Source organism: Cyprinodon variegatus, unplaced genomic scaffold (genome assembly GCF_000732505.1).
Source record: "Cyprinodon variegatus isolate N-32 unplaced genomic scaffold, C_variegatus-1.0 Scaffold71, whole genome shotgun sequence".
NCBI classification, from domain to species: domain Eukaryota; kingdom Metazoa; phylum Chordata; class Actinopteri; order Cyprinodontiformes; family Cyprinodontidae; genus Cyprinodon; species Cyprinodon variegatus.
Genome location: NW_015150524.1, coordinates 789,326 through 816,693, shown reverse-complemented (window position 1 = coordinate 816,693; position 27,368 = coordinate 789,326). Strand labels below are relative to the sequence as shown.

At 38.4% G+C, this 27,368-nt stretch overlaps 2 protein-coding genes across 3 annotated transcripts in view; both read right to left on the bottom strand.

Annotated features, from left to right (window-relative positions):
- Nucleotides 1-13,593, bottom strand: part of pum1 (pumilio RNA binding family member 1) — a 39,015-nt gene extending 25,422 nt beyond the window's left edge. Inside the window, exons 1-3 of one of the 2 annotated variants that reach the window (XM_015372369.1) lie at nucleotides 13,452-13,563; nucleotides 13,198-13,333; nucleotides 2,508-2,680 (exon numbers count right to left, since the gene is read on the bottom strand). In XM_015372369.1, coding sequence (XP_015227855.1) covers nucleotides 2,508-2,669 — 162 coding nt within the window. In that variant the 5' untranslated portion in view covers nucleotides 2,670-2,680; nucleotides 13,198-13,333; nucleotides 13,452-13,563. Of the gene's footprint in view, nucleotides 1-2,507; nucleotides 2,681-13,197; nucleotides 13,334-13,451 lie in introns of both variants that reach the window. The other variant, XM_015372368.1, reaches the window with a different exon arrangement.
- A 5,272-nt stretch (nucleotides 13,594-18,865) lies between these two features.
- The window catches only part of nkain1 (Na+/K+ transporting ATPase interacting 1), a 12,326-nt gene continuing 3,823 nt past the window's right edge, over nucleotides 18,866-27,368 (bottom strand). The window contains exons 3-7 of the mRNA XM_015372280.1: nucleotides 27,298-27,360; nucleotides 26,453-26,650; nucleotides 26,309-26,369; nucleotides 21,777-21,858; nucleotides 18,866-20,117 (exon numbers count right to left, since the gene is read on the bottom strand). Of these exons, the coding sequence (XP_015227766.1) occupies nucleotides 20,108-20,117; nucleotides 21,777-21,858; nucleotides 26,309-26,369; nucleotides 26,453-26,650; nucleotides 27,298-27,360 (414 nt within the window). The 3' untranslated portion in view covers nucleotides 18,866-20,107. The remainder of the gene's footprint in view (nucleotides 20,118-21,776; nucleotides 21,859-26,308; nucleotides 26,370-26,452; nucleotides 26,651-27,297; nucleotides 27,361-27,368) is intronic.

The window sequence follows — 27,368 nt, the reverse complement described above, 5'->3', positions numbered from 1 at the left end:
TCTAATCAATCAGTTCAATCTGTGTCGGCTCAGAAAGGAGAATGAAGCTGCTCGATCCACCAAGTGTGAATCTCTAATATCCAACCTAGAACCAAACCTGCTAACCGGAGGCTCAAACCAGTACGCCTCAGGGTTGGAGGCTCCTGTTATAGAACCTCCCTCTTTTTCCCCACCGTTCCCTCCGTCTCTCTGAAGAAGATGCCTCAGATAACCACCCAATCGCAAAACATAACTGGTACATCACCATTTCTAAGGTAGGACTAACGGGGTCAGCCACATCTGGATAAAACCCAGAAAACTACGTATGGTCTCTGTTTTTGTAATTTTGTAGTCTGTGAAACATTTTAAGAGGTCGAAAAAAACCTCTCCAGTGAACGTTTTCTGCTTTTTTTTTTTCTTCATCTTAAAAATCTGATATAAAATGTGCTCTCTATTACGTTCTTAACTTTCATTGAAATTATTGCTCCTTAGCGGTCGCCAGCTTGTTGTTAACGGCAGTTGGCCAGGTTACGTGTCCATCAGCATCAATCCCAGCCAAGACCGGAGCCCCCCCACCCCACCCCCAAAATATATCCCTCCTCACCAGACACCGCCTTCAATAAGGAACATTTTTTAAGTATCAAATATGGCCAGTAGAGTATACCTAAAAAAGTGAATAAGTTAAAACTTAATAAGCCAAGTAAAAAAGCAAATTTCAAATGTTAATAAGCAAAGTTAAAAAGTAAAAAAATTGGAAGTTCCTGTATAAGCATTAATGTTCTGAGGGTTATGTCGTAACAAATGTGTTTCTTTCCCTAAGTGTTTCTTTTTTAAACATTTATTTTAGAAGCACTCTTTGGATTGTTTTTTTGGTAATTAGATTAACCCTCATTTTTGCATGAAATTTTTTTTTTTAAATGTTACAAAGGTAATATTTACTTGTTCTGACCTCCAATAAAACTCTTGACATGAAATGTTGAATTTAAGAGTTTGCCCTATAAGGGTTAGGTATGGTGAGGGATTTATGATGCTCTGAGTCTGGTAAAGGTCCAGGAACTATGTGGGGCTACCCCAGAGGTTCCAAACAAAAATCTAATAACCAACCCAATATGACCGACTCTAAACATCTGGATCAGATGAACACAAAAATTATTAAAAGCCAACAATCTTCCTCCTTTACACTGGTTTCTTGCTGCTGAAGAGAAAGGAGAATCTAAAGAGATTCTGTAAGATGGAATACCGTAAATCCTCTAATATAAGCTGGGGCTTTTATTTCACTCAGGTACATCTTGGTCCAGGCCATTATTGAAAGGAGGCCAGAATTAGAGGCAGGCCTCTATTTCTATTTGATCAAAATAGACCACCAGTGGAATGAATAAAAACAAGATTTTGTGTCTCTTGGAACCTATAAAATACTAGGTTCATTTATTGAAAAAGTACAGTTACCATAACGGTATACAGAACATTATTCAGACATCTTCCAGCAGCTGCAAATTTTCTGCACGACAATACAAAAAAAATAAATAAAAATACACAGAACGGAATATTGGCCAAACTGACTTGTGAAACAAAGTTTTTTAAAAAAAATAATGGAAACTGTTCTGCCATCATAGCAAAATTTTATTTGAGGCAGGCTAAGTGGAAGTAGGCTACCAGTATCGTATATTTCAAGGGAAATTCAGAACAACGAAGGCCAACGAAATTCTGTCATTTTAAAGCTGCCTGGTTACCACCAGACCTACTGGTAATCACATTTGTCTTTCAGATCAGAACTAAAGTGTGGCTGGTTATCTTCCTGCAGCAGTGTGTCGCAGTGAGCTTGACGCAGACATTTTGGATTTATGCTCAATGTTGAAGCGTGGTCTGCACTATACGCTGTGGGTCTAGATACGCCAAGGCGATGAGGAAGTGGGGCGAGTAGTCTGACAACGGAGGAACATACGGCGAAAAAAGAGTGGAAATCCAGGTAGGAAAAGGGTCCCAGCGTTCTCGCGCACCACGCTCTTCTAGCGGGTCCAACTTCACGAGTTGTTTTCCGCAATTTCGGTCATAAAGCAAAACAAGCCAGCCTCCTGTCTGCGGCATTGTCTGCGCTAAGGATGGGACTTCCCATGCTAATGGCTTGGATTTGTTAGCAAACATTGCCGCCCTGTGGTACTTGTATGTTAGTATCACAAGTTGTTGAGGACTACCCAGACTGGTTCTAATTATAGCCCCGGCCTGTACAAGAGTCCGGCCACTATTGACCTCTGCCGACAGCCAGACAGGCCATTATTAGAGACCCAGCTGCTAATGGAATACAGGCCAATATTAGAGGATTTACGGTAGTCAAAGTTCCCTCTCTATTTGCACCAGTTCTACTAAATATTAGAAGATAAAATGGTGTCCAACCTTTTTTTTTTTTTTTTTACAAAGTACTGTTATGGGGACTACCTGTTGGTAGTGTTATACAAGTTCCACATCACAGTGGACTGCAAGCTCTCAGGTCCGTTTAGTCATTTATGAGGAATCAGAGTGGTGGTTATTACCTGCTGACTGGGAGGTGTGGCCTGGGGGGTCTGTCCAGTTGGGGGGGCATGTCCGCCGCTGCTCAGCACCACAGGCATGCTGGGAGATGTACTTCTATGGTGGGGGCTGAATGAATCCTGCCAGAGCACTGCTTTCCTCTTCAACACACACACACTGCTCATTCCACCACAGCCTGGACACAGAGACAGAGATGCACATGTTACAAGAAGACCTTTTCAAATTTGTTCAATACACTCAAAAAACGTGCCTCTGATCTGTCTGGACAAGTTGGAGATGATTTCTACTGATTTGTCGGCTGCAGTAGAGGTTAAATGGGGAATTCAGGGAAGCTGGACAGTGCAGAACTGCTCCAGCATTATTAGACTGAAGTAAAAATTAAACTGATACTGAAACTTTGAGAATTTCATTTGAATCACAGTTTAACAGTAAAAATGACAGGAGTCTAATAGACATTTATTCTTTTAAATAAAGCTTGGCAAAGCTCTGCATAATGCAGACAGGCTTTTCCGACCCCTGATCGATAACCACAAACAGACTGCAAGCGGAAATTAAACAACCAGTCGGTGGTAGCTTGGCTGCTCTGCTAAAATAGACAAAAACTGCACCTGTTGTTGTCTGACCTGTGGTTATTAATTCAGGGGAAAGTGGTTTTCTCTGGTTTACCGACCAGTAAAAAAAACACAAAAAAAACACATAATAATAAAGCAAACAGAACTGAGAGAAATTGACGATTTTCTTTAATGTGGTTAAACGTTTGTGTTTCTATGTTTAACTGTTAAAACTTAAATGAAATTAACATAGAAGATTTCAAATACGAAGACAACAAAATCTTTCTTCATTGCTGGTAAGTAGGGTTCTGTTCTGTTCCATAAAACTGGCTGCGAAAAGCCAGACTGCTTAATTGCTTAATGTCACTAATGCTAGACATTAACGGTGTTACCTCTCACACAGTCAAACACAATGTCACTGAGAAACCATGGTGGGGAAAAAACAAATCGTATTTCATAGGAAGAAAGCTATGAAGAGTTCAGAAATTGTAATAAAAAATTAACGGAAAATGCTAATAATATCTTAAATGCTAATTCTTGATTAGTTTTGCAATTAATCGATTAACAATTGGATAGCCTGAGAGTTTTAAAAGAAGAAAATTAAAAGTAGTTGAAACTCAAAATTTTCCACTTGACGTTCTGGATAGAGCATAGTTGCGGATTTTTTTATTTTTTGATCTTAAATGCAAAAAGTATATATCATTTTTTACCATCTTGATATAATTGGTACTCTCAGTGGGTGGCTCTGTCAGCTAAAGACACGTTTAGAGTCTCTGTACTCCAGTCTCATTTTGAGAAAAATTTGTCAAACACATTTTATGGCCAGTTTCAGTCTGGAGACTTTATAGTCAGTTTGTCCAATTAAATGCTTTTAATTAAGACACACACAGCAATACAAAATACTGCAGCTGACTAAAGTAACGCTTTTTTCACCACATTTTACTGTTCCAATAACACCAGTAACTAGGCACTTGAAAACACAGTTAATACAGCACCAAAAGCCCCATTCAAAATGGTCAACTCTGATTGATCACCGTCTTTATTTAAACGAGGCAACAAAACGATTCAGGCATTTGAAATCTGGGCCAGATTTTCTCGTTAAAACAAATGTCTATATTAAATTAAATGCTGCCTCCCCTCCCCACAAAGAAAGATAGGTGATGGGGGAGGACCACCCCCGCCTTCCTTTATCCTATGGCAAAGAGTCTGGGGAACAGTTAGGGAAAAATGAAGCCGTTTTGTGGAAGAGCTGAGGTCCAATTAAGGTGGTCACGTAAATTACCCCTTCTCTAGAAAATCAGTATCGTTTTGCAGAGAAGGGTCAGGAAGGATGAAATGGTCATTTTGACCCCTGAAGAAACAGGATGTTGTGTTCTCTTTTAGACTGCAGGTTCCTCCTCTATTAAAGGGAAACAGGGATGAGTGTGAGGATGTCCTTTATGGGCAAACTTCTCTTCACAAAGCAAAAAATAAAAAATTCTGATATTTTTGACCGTATACACACTAGGGGTGGAACGGTTCACAGAATCCACGGTTCGGTTTGGTTCACGGTTTCGTGGTCACGGTTTTCTGTTTGGTTCAGTATATGTTGATTGTTAGCCTGACATGTTGGTCGTGTTGCTGTTAGCATAAACAAAACGTGTTGCACAATGCTTGCACACTGTTGCACTTTTATCCACAACCTTCTTTCTGCCGTCATCGTAGGTCACTCTAAATGCAAAGTGGTCCCATACAGCAGACCTATAAAGTGCTGCTGGCGCGTCTTCCAACTCCTGTTCTTTCCCACTCGCCATACCCACACAATTCTCCACAACAAATGATTTTTTTCTACTACACCCGGCTACGCTGCTTCGCTTCTTCTTCTCGTTTACTACTGGTGGTTGGCTTTGGTCGGAGTACTGCCACCTTCTGCTCTGGAGCGTACACGCGTATGAGAAAAAGGAGCAGCGCATGAACCGAACGCAACACACGCAAATAGAACCGAGACAGTCGAACCAAACGGTTCGGACGGTTTTCATAAATCGTTCCATCCCTAATACACACACCAGTTTCATAACTGAATATAATGCTCAAGTTAAAAAGACAATTGTGTTTACATTTTAAAGCATGAAATTCTTCTTGTCAAATGTAGCTTATATCTGATGATGCCATAAATCTGGGTCAAATGATGGCGCTGACACCCCTTCTAGTTGGAGCCAAATTAATCAAGTGACGCGAAATCTCATACACAATCCGTCATCATACATCGGTAAGCTCTGAAAGCTTTTAAAAGTATAGATGCTGATCAGTATTTCACAACTGGCTGGATTACTGAACTGAAAATATGGCTTCCGGAAAACAAGAAGATATCTGCATGTAAAGCGTAGGTAAGTGACATTCTGCTGATCAATATGCTTTCCTTATGAAAACAGCAAAACACAACTATAATGTCCGTAGCAAAATCTACAGATCGTAATATCCATTTCACCTCTTCACAAGGTGTCTAATCAGTGTAATCTAATCACTTAATTTTCTGAAAATAAAACTGTACTACACATTAAATCCAGTTGGCAACAGACTAAGTTAGACATCCTAACTTGTTTTGCAGCTCACCTGATAAGTACCCTGAACAGGCGGCTATTTGCAGTCGGCATCCAGTCAACCCCTCTGGTTGCTGACAGCCATCTCTAAAGACGTTCATTCTCTTTTGGTAGGCGGTAAAGAGAAATCTATCCAACACATATGCTTGACGGCAAAAACATACGGACAACGTCTTTTACGCGCAGGGGATCAGAGCGGATACTCAACATGGCTGCGGCCAGATTCGAACATCAGTGACATCAGCTGCAAGGCGTCAATGCAAAACCCCAGCAACTCCTCTGGAAGTTTTGTGAGCAAACAATCCAATAGACCCGTAAGAATACACAGGATGGAGCCCACTAGCACAGAGACAGATTTGATGGATGCAGAGGCTATGCGTCAGAAGCATAAATTGGCCTTTATAGTCAGGATCACACCAACCAAGGAGTACTGAGACAAGGCCGAGACCTTTAGAGCCCAAGACCTTTAGAGGCCAAAACCAGGACCATATAAGGTCTTAGTCTTCTCTCAGTCTCGGTACTCTTTGGTCTTGGTCAGTGTGGTCTTGACTTTAACGCTAGTCATGTGACAGAAATGGACTAATATCAATACAAGCCCAGATTTTCATAGTGGTGCATCTCTTAAGAAAATACTCATGACAAAACTCTGTTTTTATTCACACACTGTCTTTACAAGAATCTGCTATAAATGCAGAACTGTTCTTACTTAATAAACCAGTCTATAGCCTTTCACAGTTGAATCAAACCAGGAGGATTTAGACTTACAATAGCCTTTGAATATATCCACAAATAGAAGTAAACCTCCCAGGGCGTGTTTGAAGGAAAACAGTTCAGATCAGGTTTGGTGAGTCTAAGTCTCTGAAATTGGAACAAACGGAAATCCAGTTAAGAATAGGTAAACAGTGAAATACCTGTTTAGATGGGAAGCTATCATTTAGACACAGACTGATGAGGTAGATCAGGTCTGGTGTCAGAGGGAATATAAAAACCCTCTGAAATAATGAAACAGCTTTAGAATACCGTGACTAGACAATGCCCTGGAGGTGGTTAGATTCAAAGAAGCCTCTACAGAACTAATGGAAAAATTTAGCATGTTTTAAAAGTTCAGCTTATTTGCCTGGAATCCTGTACAAAAACAAACTTACAAAGAAAATATGCTTTTTACCAGATCTAGCTATTGCTCGTTATTATCACCCTATGCACATATTATAAAGGAAGTTAGAAAATAAAAAGAAGATTAATTCATTGAAATCTGGCTTAAACTTAAATATTTTGATTTCATTAAAAAATATTGATATGATAAAAAGGTTAAACCAGACGTGGACGGTAAATCAATATATAATAGTTTATGATTATTACTGATATTTAAATATTATTAGCCTATGTTTACAGCTTCTTTTTTGAGATGCTGTTTCCACTAAATTCCATCATTGTTCTTTGCTTCAGGATTTTAGCCATGTTTGCCTAATCAGAAAAAAATAAATAAATACAATTTTATTGGGTCATATATTAGAGGAATGATTTAAAAGGTTTTTTTTTTTTTAGTTAAGCCAAAACAAAGGCACCACTGTTTCTCTGTAATTCTCACAGAAAGTAAAGATGATATTAAGCCACTGGTTTATAGAATGAAATCTGTACAACATCTGAGGGAATGATTTTTACCTTTTTGATTAAGAAACAAAGAACAATAACTTACTTTGTTGAAACATGACTTCCTGATAAAGTCAAATGACTTGAGATGAATCTAACCAAGTGATCTTATGAAAAAGGAGTTTCCGTTCTTCCTACTTTTAGAGAATCACAGAGGGAATTTCCCAGACACCTGCCTGTTAATGGACGTTTAATATTGAAGGTGATTTGCTGATTGCTCCATCATATTTGTTGAACGTTAGAGAAAAAAACAAGTGGACAAAAAAAACAACAAAGAAAGGTAGCAGTGCAAAAACAAATGAGCTCAAATAGCAGATATTGCAATTTTCCAAACTTCAGGATTGATGGTATAAGGACCTTTTTCCACATTTCGTTTTCTCATTCAAAACTAAAGACCAACCCTGACTTTGATATATAAACATTTCTCCAAAAACCACAACATGTCATCATTCTTTTATGGGATATTTTTACATGGTGGTGAGATAATTGAACTGTTATATGCTTCTCAATACACCTTAAATTCAGACTTTGATTAGGCCACACCAAAGTTGTTTTTTAATCGTTATAGAGGTGGAATTGCTGGTATGCCACGAAGAATTATCCTCCTGCCTAAATGAAGTAGACTTGAGATTAAGATAACAAACTGATGTCCAGAAATTCTTTAGGATTTTCTGGGCCAGAGCAGAATTTAATCAGCGAGGCCACCACCATGTTTGACTCTCCCTGTGTTGTTCTTTTTCTGACATTCTCAGACAGTTTTCTACCAGAAAGTCTAGCATGATAACTAGAAAACTCCCACTTTTATCCTGTTAGTGCAAAGAATATTAAAAAATCGATTTGATGAAAATAAAATCAAAATTAGATCCTCTGGTTTAATTTTGATTTCATTTGCCTGAACTTCATCTACCCGATCATTTTCACACTTAGGCTTTAGGTTCCCTATATATAAAAAGTTAAGTACATGGTAACATTTGTTTAAAATTAAAAAGCATGAGATAAGAAAGGTCACATAGTTATAACGGACCATTAAAGCTTATATTCGAATCTAGATATAAACAAAATTCAACTTTAAAAGGTCAAACTATGTACCTAATCCTTTTACAACCATCAATCAACTGTTCATGGCACTCTCTTTTGTTCTTCACTATTTTTAATGTAAACAGTGCCATGACCAACATTAGCCAACAGATAAACGTCTACTAATTTCCTTATCAAGCATGACACATGTCCCAGGTCACTGATTAGTTACAAGTGCGTGACTCTAAAGACAAATATCTGCTGAAATGTTTTAGTTATGAGATAATCTAAAGCACAGTTTGTGGGAAGAAACAGTCAGAGATCAATGTTATTTTTTTTTGTGCCATTCCAAAAAATAGTTATCAAGAACAAAAACCATATTAGACCCTTTGAGATGAGATTGATTACTTCCCAATGTTTTTACCATTAACTTTTGTTTATTTAACCAAAGAAAAATAAAGGAAAAGCAAAGGTCGGTGCATTCAAAGTTCAACAAACACCTCTCCCAAACAGAAGGACTGTTAAATCAGCTTGCCTTATCTATTTTATCTATTTTGTACCAAACAAACTTACCACTCAGCATATTGCGCAAATCACAATATTTGACAAAAATAACACTATCTAAGAACGCATGCACAGAGAGAGATTGTTGAATTTATTTGTAAGACATGGAGACAAACCGGTGTATGTCATTTTGAAAAGGTCAGAGGTGGCTGCGTTACCTCATCAGGGGGAAGAGTGAAGGCCATGCAGACATTAAATGCAGTTTTAAACGTGCAAAAAGAACTCAGAACCCTCCAACTCATTCACATTTCATCCCACTCAAAACACAGAAATTAATGCATTTTATAAGAGTTTTATGGGATGACAAAATAATTCATAATGAAAGAAAAGGGAAGATAAAAGAAAAATATTCTGTTCAATCCTGATTACAATGTTTAAGATGTTCCCAGATGAGAGTAAAATGTAGCTTTATAGCTTAAATTTAAAATGCTATGAACATGCCATTTAAAAGGAGACATGGTAGTGGGTGTGTTATGCTGAGATTGGAGCCACACCATATTAGGAAACCTTGAGATGGCCTCAGTATTAGTAAATATTCACAGGGATGCCTTGCAGCTGACATGTTTATTTTCTTACTTTTCTCTTCTGTATGCCCCTCCTTCTTGGTTTTGTAGCATTTTGGGTCATGCATTTATGGTACTGTGAGCATTTACAGTTCTGAAATTCTGATAAACCAGCAAAATATTCCATCAACATGTAAAATGCAAGTTCAAAAAGCGTTATTTTATAATGCATAACATAAAACTCAAGAGCTGGCCAAGTAATCAATATCAATACTAGAAAAGCACTCAGAGACCAGACATCTGCCAAGCTAAAACATGTTGCCCCAAATTGGGACTTACACCTATAGCTAATACTCCCACATGATCTGGATCATTATAGAATTTAAATTAACTGTTGCTTGGCATAAGGCCCTGCTCTGGTGACATATGTCCATAACATCCATTCATAGGGTTCAATTGATCCTGCTAACAATCCAATAACATTCTCTTTTCTTATTTTTTTTCACTTCAGCAAAGTTCCTCTGGACTTTTTGAGTCCAATGCTGAGGCTGTCAATAGTCAGTGCTGCCACCCTCTGGTTTAGTGGGTAACTGCCTGTTGCACCAAATATTCCTGTCTCACAATGTAAGACAGAAGTCACGGATTAGTGGACCAGGGTCCGGATCCGGACCCAACCTGATTTAAAACATTTACAAATTACTGCATGTTGTCCGACGGCAGTGACTAACTTCACTTGCTCCGCTTCTCCTGTTTGTACGGTTAAGCCCTCCAGAGCGTTCAGGACCAGGCTACACAAGATAGCCGGGCGATGGGAAAGAAGACTAGAAAAAGGGAGAAGAGAAAGTGTAGCCTGCTGGAAGAACTGCTGTGGACTGGTGACAGAAAAGTGAAATGGCGTGCCCTAAGATAACCCTGCACATTTTGAGTATGTTTGACTCAACCTACTGCTGAGAAGCAGGATAAACATAACCAAAAATAAATATCGATCCAGGCTCAAAATGAGCACCTCGATATGTGCTTGAGAATGGCTTTGTCTCCATTCAAACCCAGGTTTAAAGCCTTGTAGGGCAGCCTAAAGCCCACTGCTCTCATTAAGCCATTAAAAAAAAAGGAAAGAACAAAAAGAAAACGGTCAGTTCAGGTATTTTATAAAATATATGAATCAGGACATTGTCTATACCAATGCATAAAAACCTAATTTTATTTCAGTATTAAAATCTGTTAAAAGTAACAGATTATAATTAAAAATGTCTCGGGACATTTACTGGTTGTTGATTTTCTTTATTTGGAGCCGGCTGATTTTTAATTGGTTACCCCTGATGTAAGAGAATCTTTACACAAATTCCTGGATCCAGATTATGATCTGGATCATGACCAAAATTTAGTTGATTGTTTCTTCGCGTGAGGGAAAAAATGTCATTAAAATCCATCCATATCTTTTCAAGTTATCCTAAACAGACAGACAAACAAACAACCTCTCCTAAAAGCATTACCTCCTTGGCAGAGGTAATGATAACCCATTCCCATTGGCCGAAAACCTTCTTAAACCCAGGAAAAAAAATCAGCTTTCAGTGGCAGTGGGAACAGCTCACTGACCTGTGTCTACCTGGATCGAACAACTCGACAAGCGTTAAAATCGCCCTGGGCCCTGATCAGCATGCTGTGGGAACACCAGAACCAGGTTAGCCCACTAATTTACGTGGGACCATTGAGTATGTCGACACACTGCGCCATTTGCATCTAATCAAGGAAGCGCCTACAACTCTGTTTGCACACTAACTACACCCTGGCTTCCTTACACGTTGCTCTCCATTGTTTACTTTCCTGGTTTTTGTTGCACTGGTGACACAATCAATGTTAACCCAGCGTGATGGGGTCACCAGACACGCAGCTACAGGGGGCAGAGGCCACACAGCCACCAGAGAGGGGTTAGACCCAGCTTTTTTTTGCCAATGGGAAGGGAGCCAAATACTAATCGTTAGCGGGTCAACCATGTTTGAAAAACACATGTTAACCCAGTATTTTCAGTGAGAAATAGGCTATAGACACTTGATCATTATCAGAAGGGGAAAAAAAAGTTTAATAACTCCACTTAGCTCAGATCCAGAAGCACAGGGTATTCTAGGAGATGTGGGCAGAGTAACAGATTTAGTTCCTTAAAGATCCTTGAAGAACAACCTACAGAATGCTTCAAAGGCTTGAGGCAGAGACCGTTGGTTAACCTTGGAGCAGGACAAAACATAGAGCCAGAACAACAACAGAGCTGCTTAGATCATATCCACAGCCAAAGCCAGACTCAAAACCCTCTGAAAATGTTTGGTAAGATTTGAAAACTGATCTTTAGAAAGTCTCTCTGTTCCATCTTACTGAGCTTGATCTGTTTCTGCACATGAGAGTGGTCAAACATTTCATAGCTAGTCGAGACCGTTTCCCCTATTTGCAGCACTAGGAAATGTATCAAAGCATTGGCTTCGATGGTATTAGCTTAATAAATCATAAATATATATTCTTAATCTCAAAACCACTATATGCAACAAGCAGATCGCTAAAACCTGCATGGACTGCTATGAATGTCAACTCAACAGTTGTGTTTTGTGCGTTCATGCTCTCTATGCTTCAGACATATGTGGTGACAGCTGATGTTTAACTGACTATAAAAGGTTTTTAAAAATTATAATTAAGGAACTAGAGCAAAGATGTCTCAATCCCCAAACAATGGACTTTAAGTAGCTCTAAACCCAAAGCATAAATTGACACCTCCTAATTTAATATCACAAGTTATATCATCGAGCAACATTTAAAATCACCTGCTTACTTTCTAAGCTGGTTTCATCTCGTCTATATACATATGCAGATTTCATATATGATTTCAGATGGCAACAAAAATATAAAAAACAGTGCAACACTTTACCTCCCCTTCCCAATTATACACTAGTTTGTGTGGGTCCTTAAAAAAAATCCCAATTGAAACATTGATAATGAACATTAATGTTGTTACAAAATGTAAAAAAAAATGACTATGATTGCCTTTAAGGTCCTGAATATGTCCATACAGTATCATCATTGTTCAATGGCAACTATAATTTGTGTTTTACAGCCTCTCCTTATCAAACAGACAGTAATCTCAAATGAGTGTCCCTTCAGGCCCAGAAGAGGTGACAGGCAGTCCTTTTTAACCTGATCCATATATAGTAATTACCTGTCTGACAGTAAGAATCATCTAAACACATTCAAATACAACTAAAACCACAATGAGGAGGTATAACTACAGCTCAGCCGGTTAAGAACTCCTCTAAAAACAATGCAGCCCGATCATTCATAAACCTGCCTTTGTTTTCCTGTTGCATTCAGCAACAAGGAAATGCTAGCTCTTCATTCCAGTTCTCGAAACACCCGGAAATCCAGCACACAGCGCGTCCATTCCGCACACCGTGCTCAGCACCCGGAAACGGGCAGAGCAGCAGCTCCACAGTCCGGCGGGTGTTAGCCGCTCAATAACCGGGGCTCAGGCCACTGCATTCAGGGCACAGACGGGTGTGACAAACCCAAACTGCGGCTAACAACAGCTACCTATAAAAATAGGTTTTAAAAAAACTAGATATAAGCTGATAAAAAAAACGTCCACATCTCTCCAGGTTTCTATCGTTCACTCACACCGTTAGCCGTTGGTTATGGAGGGTTCGCTGCCCGTGTCCACCAACAATAACACGGCCTCCCCTAACAAGCTCCAACCGGCTGCAAACATTAGATTCTTGCAATGATTTTAACAACCTCTGTAGTCCCACATCTTTGCCGTTCTTTTATCGATAAATACCCAGACAGCCTTACCTGTCCACCGGTCCTGCTGTCCGGGAAGGACCCCGCTGACGCGGATGCTAACAAAGGCCCGAAAGCTGTCTGGAGCGGAAGACCCACACAAGGGGAGGAAGGAGGCCGGCGGTAGAAAGGTATACTGCCGCTTCAGCTGCACAAAAATCCCCTCATTTTATCTCTCCCTGACCGACTAAAGATGCAATATCTGTGTCGGGGCGTTTAAAACTAACGTCTTGTGAAACAGCGGAGCGAGTTGAGGTGATACTCACCGGCGGAGAGGGTGGATGGTCGCGGATTTCGGCCCCAGTTTCTCTCTGACACCCCGGGCTTTCACTCCGACAACATGGCGGCTCGGCGGAGGAGCAGGCAGCAGCGCCGCATGACGGGAAGGGATGAGAGGGAGCGTACGGTTCATTGCGCGGTTGGCAAGCCGTTATAGTATTTAAATCACACAAGAAAATACTGTGTTATGATAATTAATTCTTTCAAACTATAGGGGGAATGGGAATTATAGGTAACAGATAATGATGAATAATACATATAATTATTATTTTAATTCTCCTGCGAGACTCAAAATATTTATTTCTCTTGAGTGCAAAAGGAAAATAAAATGATGAAGATAACTAAAATGCACTTCTAACCACACAGCCTGGTCATATGTTATGTTACTTTCAGGCAGACTGTCAGTATTTAGTAAAAAGTCAGACATAAAACATTTAAAAAAACGTTTGCAGACACAGAAGAGCATTGTCTTACATACAAATACATAAAGTAGGCTAAAATAAATGTACAGACTAGTTGGTTGTCTAAATCTTTTTTCTTCGAGATTAACTTTTTCCTTTAGTCTGTCCTAAACTTGCAACATGGCTTCATAGGACTCTGAAATTATTGAAATGCTTTTATTTTTGGTGTGCTACCCAAATTAGCGGCCCCCATCTGGCAATCTCTCACAAAACTTTCTACTAACATTACTTACTACTTACTTATAAATACTAAGTTACTTACTTAGCATTAGGTAATGACTGAACTTGATATGCCTTGCATATATTATAGATGATTCTATTTGCAAAATGTAACACAATAAAATCAAGAAAAGCTTTATATTTAGTGCCATTATCAGTTTCACTGTCGTAAATATCTGATGACAGGTCAGGTCTTGATCTGATTTAATCTGAGTCAAACTTGAGATCAAAAAGAACGTACACTGAGTTTCCCATGTTGGAAGTTAGGGTCTCCAGCCAATCCCATTCTCTGCTTCTAAAGAGCTTCTGCGCACATAAAACATACTGAAAGTTAGCTTAGCAAACTGCACCTGATTCCTTAGATTTTTAAAGCTAAGAAAGAAATCTTTAGAATAGCAACATCAACTTAAATATTGCTTTTCTACTTGTTACAGTAATTGCTGTGTAAAAATTTTAACTGGTCACAAATTTATATTATTGGTATTTAAGGTGGAAATAGGAATTTGAACGTTTGTTCATAAATAAAAGTTATTATTAATGCACAGGTAATAGTATATCTGTATTCTGTTGCTTAAAATTGGACCAAAAATACCTACATAAGCACATAATGTTCATTTTTGCTCTCACACAATGCAATGCACTGCAGCAAAGTGGTTCTTTCGTCACAGTTAATAAAATGATGAAGAAAAAATGCATCTCTGGAAGTGGATGGTTAATTACTACTTCCCTTTTATATTATTAATAATATTGATAACATCAAACTATTGCAAGGTGGCAGGACAAAACAATTGTCTTTCAAAATATTTGCATTATGAGATATTCAAATGTATTCAAGATTTTATTCTTGAATAGGTGAAACTCTGTTTTGTTGCTATTTTTGTAGAGATTTTAAATGTATATTAAAGGAGACAATTCTCATGTTAGCAATAATTTACTAAATCTACCAAATGGAAATAGAATTTCTGCAAGAGCTTATATTTGAGAGTTATTATTTCCTGCAGTTAATAGCACCATGTGTAATTAAAATATCGCAGTTCCCTTATTAAAATATTTGGTTCTGTTTTTTTTTTTTTTTATTATTTTGGATCAATTGAAAATTAATTCTTGTGTAATATCAATGTTTTTTTAGATATCTAAAAGGTCTGTTTCTCAGTTTAACCATGGGCTGCTCTGAATGGGGGCCAACAGGGGCCAGTGCCCCTGCAGAACCGGTCCTGGCTCCTTTTATGGCTCCTGGGGGGCACCAGGTACTTAGAGATTCACTTCCATACAGAAAGCCATATTCTTATCTTCAGCTACCACATACTTCAGCGATAGTATAAAGGTGTTACTTTATTGTATATCTTGTAACATGTCCGTTGGTTGTGCTGTTCTTTTTACATCTTAGCAGGTGATGAAGCAGACTGAAGATGTTTTGTCATTATCTCCCTTTTATCTCTTTTTCTTTCATCTTTTCTCCTTTTTCTGTTTTTCCTTTCCTGTTGTACTGACATTGCAGTGTCCATATAATCTTTAAAACTCCCTGCATAATTATAATAAAGCTATTTATATGCATAAATCAAGTGGAACACTATAGCGATAACCGTACTGCTCCACTTGTGAAAGTAAAATCTGTTAAGCTCTTTTTTGGCATCAAGACAATTATGCTTATTGCCACATTGCCACACAGGACACTGTAACATAATAATAATACTAACAATAAGAAGAAGAATAAAAAGAAATAAGAATAAAAAAAATTAACCTTTCTCACAATTATATGATAAAGCGGCTTTCTATACCTACTTTAAACACAGCTAGACGGGGGGGTTTCACATCGGACCGGTCCCTTTGTTAACTGTTTTGTCTGCTGGTATTGTTCGCAGTATTTGTTATGGTTTGGATTTAACCCTAATTACACAAATAATACTGTTCAATAGAGTCAGCTCAAAAAAGTGAAATATAGCCAGAAAGGTGCTTGTGTAAACATTGAAACAATTAACTACTCCAGTTTTAATCGATAGCAGGAAACTTGCAATGAGAATTAAATGTAGAAAGCTCTCCAGGTCGTTGGGCTGTGGTGAGAAGATGTATCGTCGTGCTACACACACAAAGCAAAACGGGTCTCCAAGGTAACGAGGCGCGTGCAGCCATGGCAGCGTGCTGCACCGCGCGGCCATCCAGTGCGTGGCTCCAGGACGCCCCGTTAAATCTCTGGAATGTGAAGCGGGTGGCACGGAGGGGATAAATAAAGATAGAAATTAAAAATAAAAACATCTCAGGGGGATTGTGGGATGTCTGCGTGCCAATCCGGAGGCTACAGAGAGAGAGAGGCTGCTGAGGCAGGATGATGTAATGTAGATGCAAAAGGCTCCTCCATAAAAAAAGCTTACCTTTAGAGAAATATGGAGACTTTTAGGATTGACTGCAAGCTGCTTGCACGCCTGACGTCATGGATAAACAGTTAAAAGGATCGTATAAACAGCGTGGTAGCAGCAGATCATTCAGTAAACCCTGGTGGTTAATAAATAAGTAAACATTACAGGTTACCTCGTGTTGGAAAGAATTGCAGTCCCAGATTACAGAAACCCCCATTACAAGATAATATTTAAGGCTTGATTAATCATTTATTACCCTTCTGTTCTGAAATATATAGCAGGGGCAGACAATATTTGTCATAGATGAGGGAGTTTTTTTTAAATGAATGATTTTTGTTCTTTTTATGATATGTTTGGGCATGTATTTGTCACACTCATCCCCTTAAAAACTTCAGAATATTTATACCTGTGTGTAGATTACCAGGATTAAACTCTTTGAGATTAAAATGGAGGACTGACCCAGGCAGCAGAATGACAGCTCCAACACAAGTTGGGACAAAAAATTCTACATTTAAATCAGTGCTTAGTCATTACATGGTGTGTGTAGATTTCTGCTAGAAAACTGATTATGAAGATGGATTTAGCACCAAAGTGATTTGGAAGATCACCAGCTCCAGAGCCCTGCACTCATTCTTTGGGGGTGATATGAACAGGGATGTGGAGAGATGGCCTTACAATCCTAGAGATTTGGAGAAGACGTGCCAAATAAAGTGGATCTGAAATAACAAAAATAAAAATACTTTTATGAAGGAAACTGTGGGGTATGAACACTCATGTGAGTAGATTTTTGTTTATATTTTTTACCCGAAGTTTCCTTTTTAGCAAATATGTAGAGAGAAAAAAATCACATTAAAAGGTGCCAAAAGTTTTTTTAAACAGCTTTATAAGTTTTCCCAACTTTGCAAAAAAAACAAAACAAAACAAATCTCATTAATTAGCTGCTTAAACTTTGAGACTCGTTCTATGACTTTGTTTGCTTTATAACGCTGTGGGGTAAACCATATTTAAAGGGACTATTTGTGTTTTTTAAATTTATGCTATTTTAAATTCATATCTTACCAATATTGGATAACTGAGGTTGTGAGTTCGAAACCCACTCCCACAGAGTGCCACTGAGCAAAGACCCTTAACCCCACACTGCTCCCCAGGCACCACAAATTGCAGCTCGCTGCTCCCCAAGGGGGTGGGTTAAATGCAGAGAGTTAATTTTGTTGCTCTGTACTTGTGACAGTGTAACGACACAAAAAATTCTGGAAAAACGTTGCTTGCATCCTTATTTAGTATAAACATTGTACTATTTGATAATATACATTTAAAAAGTGTATTTTTACACATTTATTAATCAATATTGTGTCTAAGACATAAACAACTATGAATTACTGCAACATTTAATTTCCCTTTGGGATTAGGATTTTTGATTTTAATTTATGTGTCACAATTCATTAGAGTAGATTTAAATCTTAGTGTTTTACTGTTTTTGTTTGTTTCTCTGTCAGGTCTGCAGGATGGAACAATTACTTTACCTTGAAGCAATATGATTTAATCCCAGACAAATTTGTATTTTTTTTATTTTGCATGTTTCTGTACCAAGGCATGCAGCATCAGTAAACTAGAAAATCCACCTTGGTAACTGTGGGCTTCTATGGTTGTGAAAATATCAATAAAATATCCTACTGTTTAATTTCTAAGGAAATATACAATTTAATGTATCAGAAAGTTTATTAGTATTTTTTATCAAGTTTTGATTGTTAAAAGAAAAAAAAGTGGGAGAAAAAAAAACAAATACTTGCATAAAATAAGCAAAATCAGTAAATATAAGCAGAATTCTGTATTTATCTACTATTGAAATACTAATGCCCTTTGCTTTAATTTTTGTATTCATCAAATTGCACAGAATAAATGTTGCTCTAATAGTAAAATATTTAAATTGAAGAAAAAAATATGTATTTTTAACTCTAGATGGTGAAACATTTAAATAGTATTTTAACTCTGGAAGACAAAAAAAAAAAACACAGTGTAATTTCAGTCATATATAAAGAATAAGAGTGAAAAAAACATTTGAGTTTTTGTGTATATTTGCAGGTGGAGATCTTAAAATCAGACTCCAGAGCATTTAGAGGCAAGGTCTTCAACATGGGGCAGGAGCCCCCTAGTGGGCGACTGAGGTCCTGCAGGAAGACTCGTGCTGTTGTTCAATGAAGCCCTCCTGATACAGAGGGAAGGGTAACAGCAGGGATTATGAAGTAAAATGGGATATATCCTCAGACAGTGAATACTGAAACCAACCTAGTCATGACATCACTCAGTTTATTAAACCTTTAGACACTCTGTGACACAGGTGTGTCTGCAGATGATGACAGAAGTCACATTTAAAGTAGAAAGTGTACTTTTATTATTTCAAACTTTACTTTACACCCATCAAGTTCTGGACCTCATACCCGTCTCCTTTATTCTCACATTCCGTCTCACTTATTGTCAAAAAAAAAAAAAAGAGAAAAAGAATCTTCAAAGCGTCTTTCTGATGAGAATCAATAAACGAGCCGCTCGGTTTAACGTCTTCTACGTATTACAGAGGAGAAATACTGCAGTTCCTCCAAAGAAAAATGGAAACAAGAGGGTATATACAGAAGGAGAGAACAAGGGAAACTGGTATGAAGCTAAACAAAGGTATGTGACCCCCCCCCCCGTTAATGTGACCCCCTATTTTTGTAAATGGCACCAACGAAACAATCATCGGCTGGTTATTTACATGCACACTACTCCTTCCCAACCCCACAGAAATAAAAAAAAGACACTAATGCCTCATCCCAAAGCCATCTGATCAATGCCTAACTGATGAGCTTGGTACCTTTTATTGTCATGACATTGCATGGAGGGATAGCAGCTGCTTTTTAGTCCGAAAATAACACCAGTTTGTGAGATTATTGCACGGCAGCCCTCCCACTTTGATTACTTTTTGAATCGATATTCCATATTATGGAGACAAATACAGAATAATGCAGGGTTGATTCATCATGAGCTGTGGTTGACACCCTCATCTTAGGTGTGCAGGTGGGGAGAAGGAAAGACGGCTTTGGGAAGAGGAAACTGCAGGACTGCTCTAGCTTAACATCACACTCTAAAACAACAGCAGGTACGAGCCTTGCCTCGGTTTACGATGTGACCCCGCCCCTCCTAAACATCCATACACTGGAAAATTCACCCGAACAAGAAAACAAACCAATATAGACGCGCAAAAGTGGTCATAGAGTCCAGGGTGCAACCGCAGAGCACCATCTCCTATCAGACACACACACACACACACACTCAGGAGGAAGCATTTAGAGCTGGCAGTTTTTAGGGGATCTTCTCTCCTCTTCCACCCAGCATGCTGGTTCTTCCCTGAGCTCCTGCAAACGGTCGTTTCAGGGATGATTTCCTTCTCGTTCTTCAGACACAAACATTTAAACACGTCTCTCCTCCTGAGCTCAAAAAAAGTCTTCTTCTCGGGGTAAAAAACTGTGACACAAAAGAGTGAGTGTAATCATGACTCATGATGACCTGTTGCTGCTTTCTTTCCATCCACAGTGACAACTTCAGCTTAGGGCCTCAAGGGGGCGCTACAGACACTTAACCAGCCCTGAAAAGAGAAGATGATGAGATGAGAGAATTAGTTGATATAAAAAAGTGACCCTACATGACTATGTAGTGAAAGGAAAATCATACAAGTTTGTTTTTTATTTACTTTTAAAACCAAATGAAAAAATAAACTGTTGTCTTTATTTCTCTTTGGCCTTTTTCACATATTCCTGTTGGATAAGTATCCTAATCTCAGTTATCAATTTTCCAGCCTTGGTGCAGATTCTGGATGTCTAGACTTTGACTAGGCCATTCTGACTCATCAATATGCTTGAATCTAGTCCAGTGTAGCTCCAGCTCAGGGGTCTGTAAACTTTATAATCCAAAGAGTCATTTGTGACTTCAGTCCAGCTAAAAAACTTGTTTAAAGCAGCAAACATTGCAGGGCCTTATAACTTATATTTAATAAATATCTACAAATGGAGATTTTTCTTTTTTTAAAACAAGAATTTAAAATTTTAGTATTTAAAATGATTGGAAATGATGGAACTTCTCAATGGGCTGGTGGTATTTTGGAAAATTATGTATAGAAAACATTTTTCCTCCTTAAAAAAGACAAAAAATATCTATTTTTTAATAAGAGTCAATTTATTTTTAGAATACTAAAAAAAATGTATGTTTTTCTTATAGAACAGAACTTGAGTTCTAAACAGTACATGATCTTTCTTTAAAGAAAATAAAAAAAAGATAACTTAGATTTAACACATATATTTAAAAAATATATCTTAAAAAACTATTTTCACCCAAATTAAAAATGATTTTCTAGGGGCTACTCAGTGAAACAGTGGGTAGCACTGCTGCCTTGCAGCAAGAAGGTTCTGGGTTAAATTCCTGGCCCGGAGTCTTTCTGCATGGAGTTTGCATGTTCTTCCTGAGCATGCGTGGGTTCTCTCTGGGTACTCCAGCTTCCTCCCACAGTCCAAAAACATGACTGTTAGTTTAATTGGCTTCTCTAAATTCTCTTTAGGTGTGAGTGTGTGCATGAATGGCTGTTTGTCCTGTTTGTCTCTGTGTTGCCCTGCGATGGACTGGCGACCTGTCCTGGTGTACCCTGCCTCTCATCTGTAGACAGCTGGAGATAGGCACCAGCACCCATCACGACCCCAGCAGGGATAAGTGTGACGGAAAATGCAGTGGAGAAAATGATGCAATATGCATTTTATAGTATATCTATTGTTCAAAAAATTAGCCCTTTCTTCATCATGTTTAGCCAAAGTGACGAAGAGCCAATATTGAGTGTCTTAAGGGCCACTTGCAGCTCAAGGGCAACAAGTTGTAGACCCCTGCTCTAGCTCTACGTTTTGATTGTCCTTCAGCTGGAAAGATTAAGTTTAAAGCTCTAGCAGTCATTAGATCATTGCTTAACTGCAGCCATAGTCTGCAGGTATGCCACACATCCTTTAGTTTCCACTGGTGGCTTCAAAAGTGCTGCCGTTAGGTATTGTATTAGTCCCTTAACTTGCTTCTATATATCCTTTCTATCTCTAGCAAATGGAGTTACTGGTTATTGGAGTTATTGCATATCGGAAAAAAAGGGACTTAAATATAACTAGATGCAAGGTTTTATCAGGCACATTTCATTTTTCTCCTATTTATGCCAGTCAGATATACAAATCCCAATAAATTCAAATTCTATGGCAAAAAAAAAGAGAATACTTACGTGTAAAGAGGCTGCAGCTGCAGGTGAGAGGACTTCTGAGGTGGCTGGTAGCCGTATGAGTCAAACCCACCAATGAAATCAACTGAAAAAAGCACAGAAACATTGTCTTAAAACAGAATCTTTCCCCCTATTGTATTTTAATCTAAATAGCGTTCATAGAGAGAGTCTACAAAGTCATTTGATAGTATTGTGTGTTTATGCTGCAAACCTGCTGTAAATTCTAAACACAGTAACCTTCACAGTTATTGCCCCCCTTGGGGAAAGCGTACAAAGGCCTTTAAATGAACTGTTCTGCATTTTAACTGAATGTTGTTTTGAAGCGTTTTAAAGCATGTTTAGGAGAAATAATCCACTCCTCATCATGGGAAAGAAGAGAGAATCTCCCTCAGTTATCCCTCTGGGGGGAAACGTAATAAAAGTAGTTCACCAGTACAAACGCAGCACCTTATTCTTTCCCTTTATGTGTCGCATGTTGCTTTCAGCTCTATGGAACCGCACAATTACACTAATATATTGTTCTTAAAATCCAGAAAAGAAGACTCTACAGACCGGATTATTTACTACTGCGAAATAAAATTTTTGGACTTTTGCCACATTTCCGGCTTCACATATAAATGTATAAAATTGTAATTTTTTTATGAAGATTCAACAATAAGTGGGATACGATCATGAAGTGGGACAAAAAGCATTGGATATTTAACTTTTTTTTTTTTAACCAATAAAAAAACTGAAGAGTGGAGCGCGCAAAATAATCGGCCCCTTTTCTTTCAGTGCAGAAAACTCTGTCCAGAAGTTCAGTGAGGATCTCTGAAGGATCTATTGTTGACCTAAATGACCGATGATGTTAATATAGAATCCACCTGTGTGTCATCACGTCTGTGCATAAATGCACCTGCTCTGTAATCGTCTCAGAGGTCTTTTTAAACCACATAAAGCATCATGAAGAACAAGGAACGCACCCGTCAGATCTGAGATAATGTTGTGGAGAAGTTTAAAGCCAGATTTGGATAGAAAAACATTTCCTAAGCTTTAAGCATCCCAAGCAGCACTGTGCGAGCGATAATATTGAGCATGTACTATATTAAAACATTGTAGCTACATGTTAGGGATGGTTAGATGAGTCATTGAAATGTTTGGGCAAATTGCTTCAACGATCCCCACAGTTCATGAAGCTTCATGTTAACATGTCACCCCCTACTGGTGGAATGCAGAACTAGTTAGTTATATAATCTGTGATATTTTGCCAATGTTTTTCTTTTTTTTTCATTTAAGTTCCATTGAAATTGTTAAAGACTGGTGTGTATAATAAAATCATTTGTAAGTTTTTTGAGTGTTAATTTTTTTTAGAAGAGAACAATCAGTTAAGGTGCACTGTTTCTTCTGTAATTTTAGTGAAATGAGCTCAAGCAGACAGTGAAAGTGTGCAAGTTGGGCAGTAATGAGCTAAACGAAAAGTGTTAGTCATTTTATTAAAAAATAATAATTTTTCCAGTGTTTTTGGTTTTAATCGGGTTGGAAGTTATGTGTTTAACCAATATTTTAGCTAAACCAACAAATCTAATCGGTGCGTTAACCCAATCTATATTTACACTAGGGCAAACCAATACAAATTAGCCACATTAGCCAAAATACTTGTTAAGTATTACCACAACTTTCAAATTTCTGATGTGGGTCTCGAACCAACAACCTCAGGAGAGGAAGTCCATATGTGACATCTGCTACCAATAGCAGTGGTAACTGGACACTAGAAAGTAATACTATTTAACACTAAGGTTACAACTGTGATCAAAGGCTTGGTCAGGTTTTGATCATTTCATTGTTTAATCAAACCAAAACAGTTTGAACCAACTAGATTGGTTGTTTTTCCAACCAATCTATTCTTAGAACTACCCAAAATCTACCCAACTGACCGCAACTCTCCTACAAACTCCCACATCTTGACTGAATACTGAGCCAGTTTAAATGCCTTCGAACGTCATCTATTTTGGCTCCTCCCCCAAATGAAGCAAGGCAAGGCAAATGTATTTGTATAGCACAATTCAGTACAAACACAATGCAAAGTGCTTTACATGATTAAGATATAGGAAAATAAAACAGAATCAAAACAAGTAGGAAAAAAAAAAAATTTGTTTAAGACTCCAACAATGACATCTTAACCAACTTCTGTCAACCCTGTTGACTTTATAGGTCCCGGACCTATTTATTTCAAACACAACGTTGTTTTTTCAAACCACACGATCCCTGACCTTGACACAATATTGTACCCACAGGATCCCTGAAGCAAGCCCCCTCCACTACTCAACACACGCTCATCTCATTGCCTAAACTGCAGTCCATTTCACATGTAACGGTAACTTTTAAGGAAATGCAACTTCTCTTTTAAGAATATTCATGTGTAATTGAACCGTCCTAAGCCTGTCCTGTGTGTAATCTGCTGTTGAGTCTGTTCTGTTTGTAATGCTTGTCTTATTTTTATTTTAAATTCAATGTTAACATTAACCTGTCCAGTTATTACAGATTAGCCAAGGACAACAAGCTGGCATATTCACATGTGATATGTATGTTCATTAACATATGCTGTCCCCTTTTAATTAAATAAACAAAAGGACATTTTTTACAGAGTAACAGGAGCAAGAATAGCTTTAAATATTGTGTTTCTATAATTGATTTATGTGTTTATTCATTTAATCTACTTTTTTTTTATTCTATTAACTGTATTTGGTAACATGAATGGCTGAGAAGCCTGGTGACTTAATACTGGAGAAGGGGTCGCTTGTACATGACGTGACTAAAATTGTTAATATGGAAAGGGGGAAGTCACAAATAAGCGATGTCTTTCTGCCATCTCCTTTTAGGTTAGCAAAGAAAATATTTTGTCCAGTATTTGCCAAAAACTGTTGCTCAGATAAACCTGATGAGATTTCTTTTGCCTCTATGTAGGTACTCACTTTTCCTAGTTCTGTCTTTTAGCGTATTCAAAATTCTAGTGTTTTGTTGATTTTTTGCTTAGCCAGGACTCCCTATAAAAAGACAGAATTAATCTTAATTAAGTCTTCCTAAGCCAGATTGATCTGCTCAGTGCAATCTGAATTCTCCACAGAATTCCTCTGGAAAGGCTCCCGTTAAAAGCGTTTGCAATAAGGAGGGACATTCAGAACAATTCTTCAAACTGATTGGCTAACTCACCAAGCGGCTCCTGCCTCCAATGCCAATATTTTAGTCAGTAACAGAAATAGTAGCAGCTGTGACGTATCACCTTCTTAATTTATTTCACAACTAGCAGATTTAAGAGATAAATCCAACTCTTACTAAATTCGGTAAAAAGGAACGCCCATCAACCAATAGAAAGGCAACTGCAATCATTTTGCATGTTTTCCAAAAAACGAACTAGCGGTTATTCCAGTTAAAATAGACCTAATAGTAGAGTCTATTAGGAAATCTACCAAGGCAGCCATATTGTTTTTTTTGTTTTTTTTGCTTCACCCTCCCACTTCTAGTTGTCATACACATCGCTGCATTTCATTGGTCTAAAACATTTCTGTATTCAAGGCTTACGCATCTATTGGCTTCTGGCAAGATGTATTTTCATGAGTGTGTGAATTAACAAATCTGGTGTCGATTCATCTTAATTCCAGGGTAAAGTCTTCCTGGTAAGACAACGCTTTAGGGGGAGTGGCGGCCTAGTTGTTAGGGCATAGAGCTTGGAATCCTTAGGTTCTGAGTTCGAGCCCCACTGCCACTCTGGGTCCCCCGATTGCTCCCTGGGCACCGCACAATGGTAGCCCACTGCTTCCCAAGGGGATGGGTTAAATGTAGAGGTAAACTTCTCCAATGTGAGATCAATAAGGTTCAATTATTATTATTAAGCTTTAAAGCAAAACCGTGTAACTATCAGCCACTGGGGGCGCTAGACTAATAACTTTCCTGATAGGCGCCCCTGAAAGCAACTGGTAACACGCCAATATTGCGATATTAAACTGTTCTGCTGTGTGTTTTGGACGCTGATAGCAGAACATTTCAGACCGAATAAACGCACCAAAATTATAGCAACGACAATAAAATAATATAAATAATAAATAGTAATAAGTATAATAATAAATGAACTAATAATCTATTAAAGACAGAATAAAAAACTGATAGAGATTATTAACATTAGTCATACAACAGCTGACCGTTTTCATGCCCTTCATCATTTCCCGTATCCCTCTAAGTGAGAATAAAACGCAGATGAGAAAGCCCCGTCAGACTCACAGATGGCCAACCCGCCAGACGGCCTCAGCAGTGATGGGAGCATTCCTGCCCATAATACTCCCCACAGATGGGAAGCTCAGATAAACCCAGAGGGAATCCTGAAGGCTAAGATCTCAAAGTATGACTCATGCAGGGGGGTAAACTATGAGATAGCATCTTTCCCACTCACAGCTCTTATTCTTCCCCCTCACCACTGCTCCTCAAAAGAAAACCCTTGATGGGAGGACAAGTGGTCCTGATAAAGCGAACGAGACACTAGAAGACCATCAGAGAGCACTCACAGCTGTCCTCGTCATCTTGGAAGACTTTGCTCACGTAGCAGGCGTACACGAAGCCAAAGAGCTGTTGAACAACAATAATAAAAAAAGATTACAGTCATGAAAAATCTCAACAGATTCCAAATCTACAGAAAGTCAGATACTTACAGCCAAAAGGATCTGAATGGCTGAACTCAACACCTCGATGTACTGGTAGTCGAGGAGGCACCCCGACACCGTGATGACGTGATGGTCGTCGGGGGCCATCTGAGCGTCCAGCACTGGTGTCACAAGGCAGCCGGGGCCGTGCTCCATCCACCAGGAGCGATGGAGGGATGTGTTGAAGGTCATGAGAAAGTCTCTGTCCTGGACAGGCGGAGAGCAGACGTCAGTCTTTAGACATTACAACGTTTTTTACGCTAGAGGAGCAGCTCTGATTGCTCCTCACATCCTCTAAACAGGCCAGATACCTTTTAAAGATCATATATTATTAAAGATGGATAGAAACAACTGATCTAATTTTCAAAAGTTCATTAATAGGAATTGCACTAAAAAAGTGCATATCTTCATCACCTTTAGGCCTACCTGTCTGTCTAAAACACCATTTTCAATAATCTTATATCCCCAACTCATCCCATCTTTTGACACAAGAGGTGAATTAGATCAAACTGGATTTCATCTCCTAACATTTTTTATTTGTTTTATTTGTTGACTGAAGTGTCACGTTGCTTTTATCCTTGTTTTAACATCAGCTGGAGTGAATTTTATTTAGCTTCTAGCTAGGAAAAAAAGGTTTTGGGCATAATTGAGGTTTAAAACCCATAATTTTCATCTAAAATCCTCCAACAGAATATAATATCTTGTCATGCAGAGCTAATAATACGGCTTCTAGTAGAATTCTTAATCCTTTTACAGTAATGACCTTTTGTTTCCTGAAAGAAGGAGATCATTGTGATATAGAGGATGTTTTTCAAAGACAGGTGTTAAATGACAGTTGCTGATTTGTGTTTTACCTGAGACAGGTTTCCCACTTCCAGGTAGAAACAAATAATGAAGGAGTTCCACCCCACCCAAAGGACCAGCC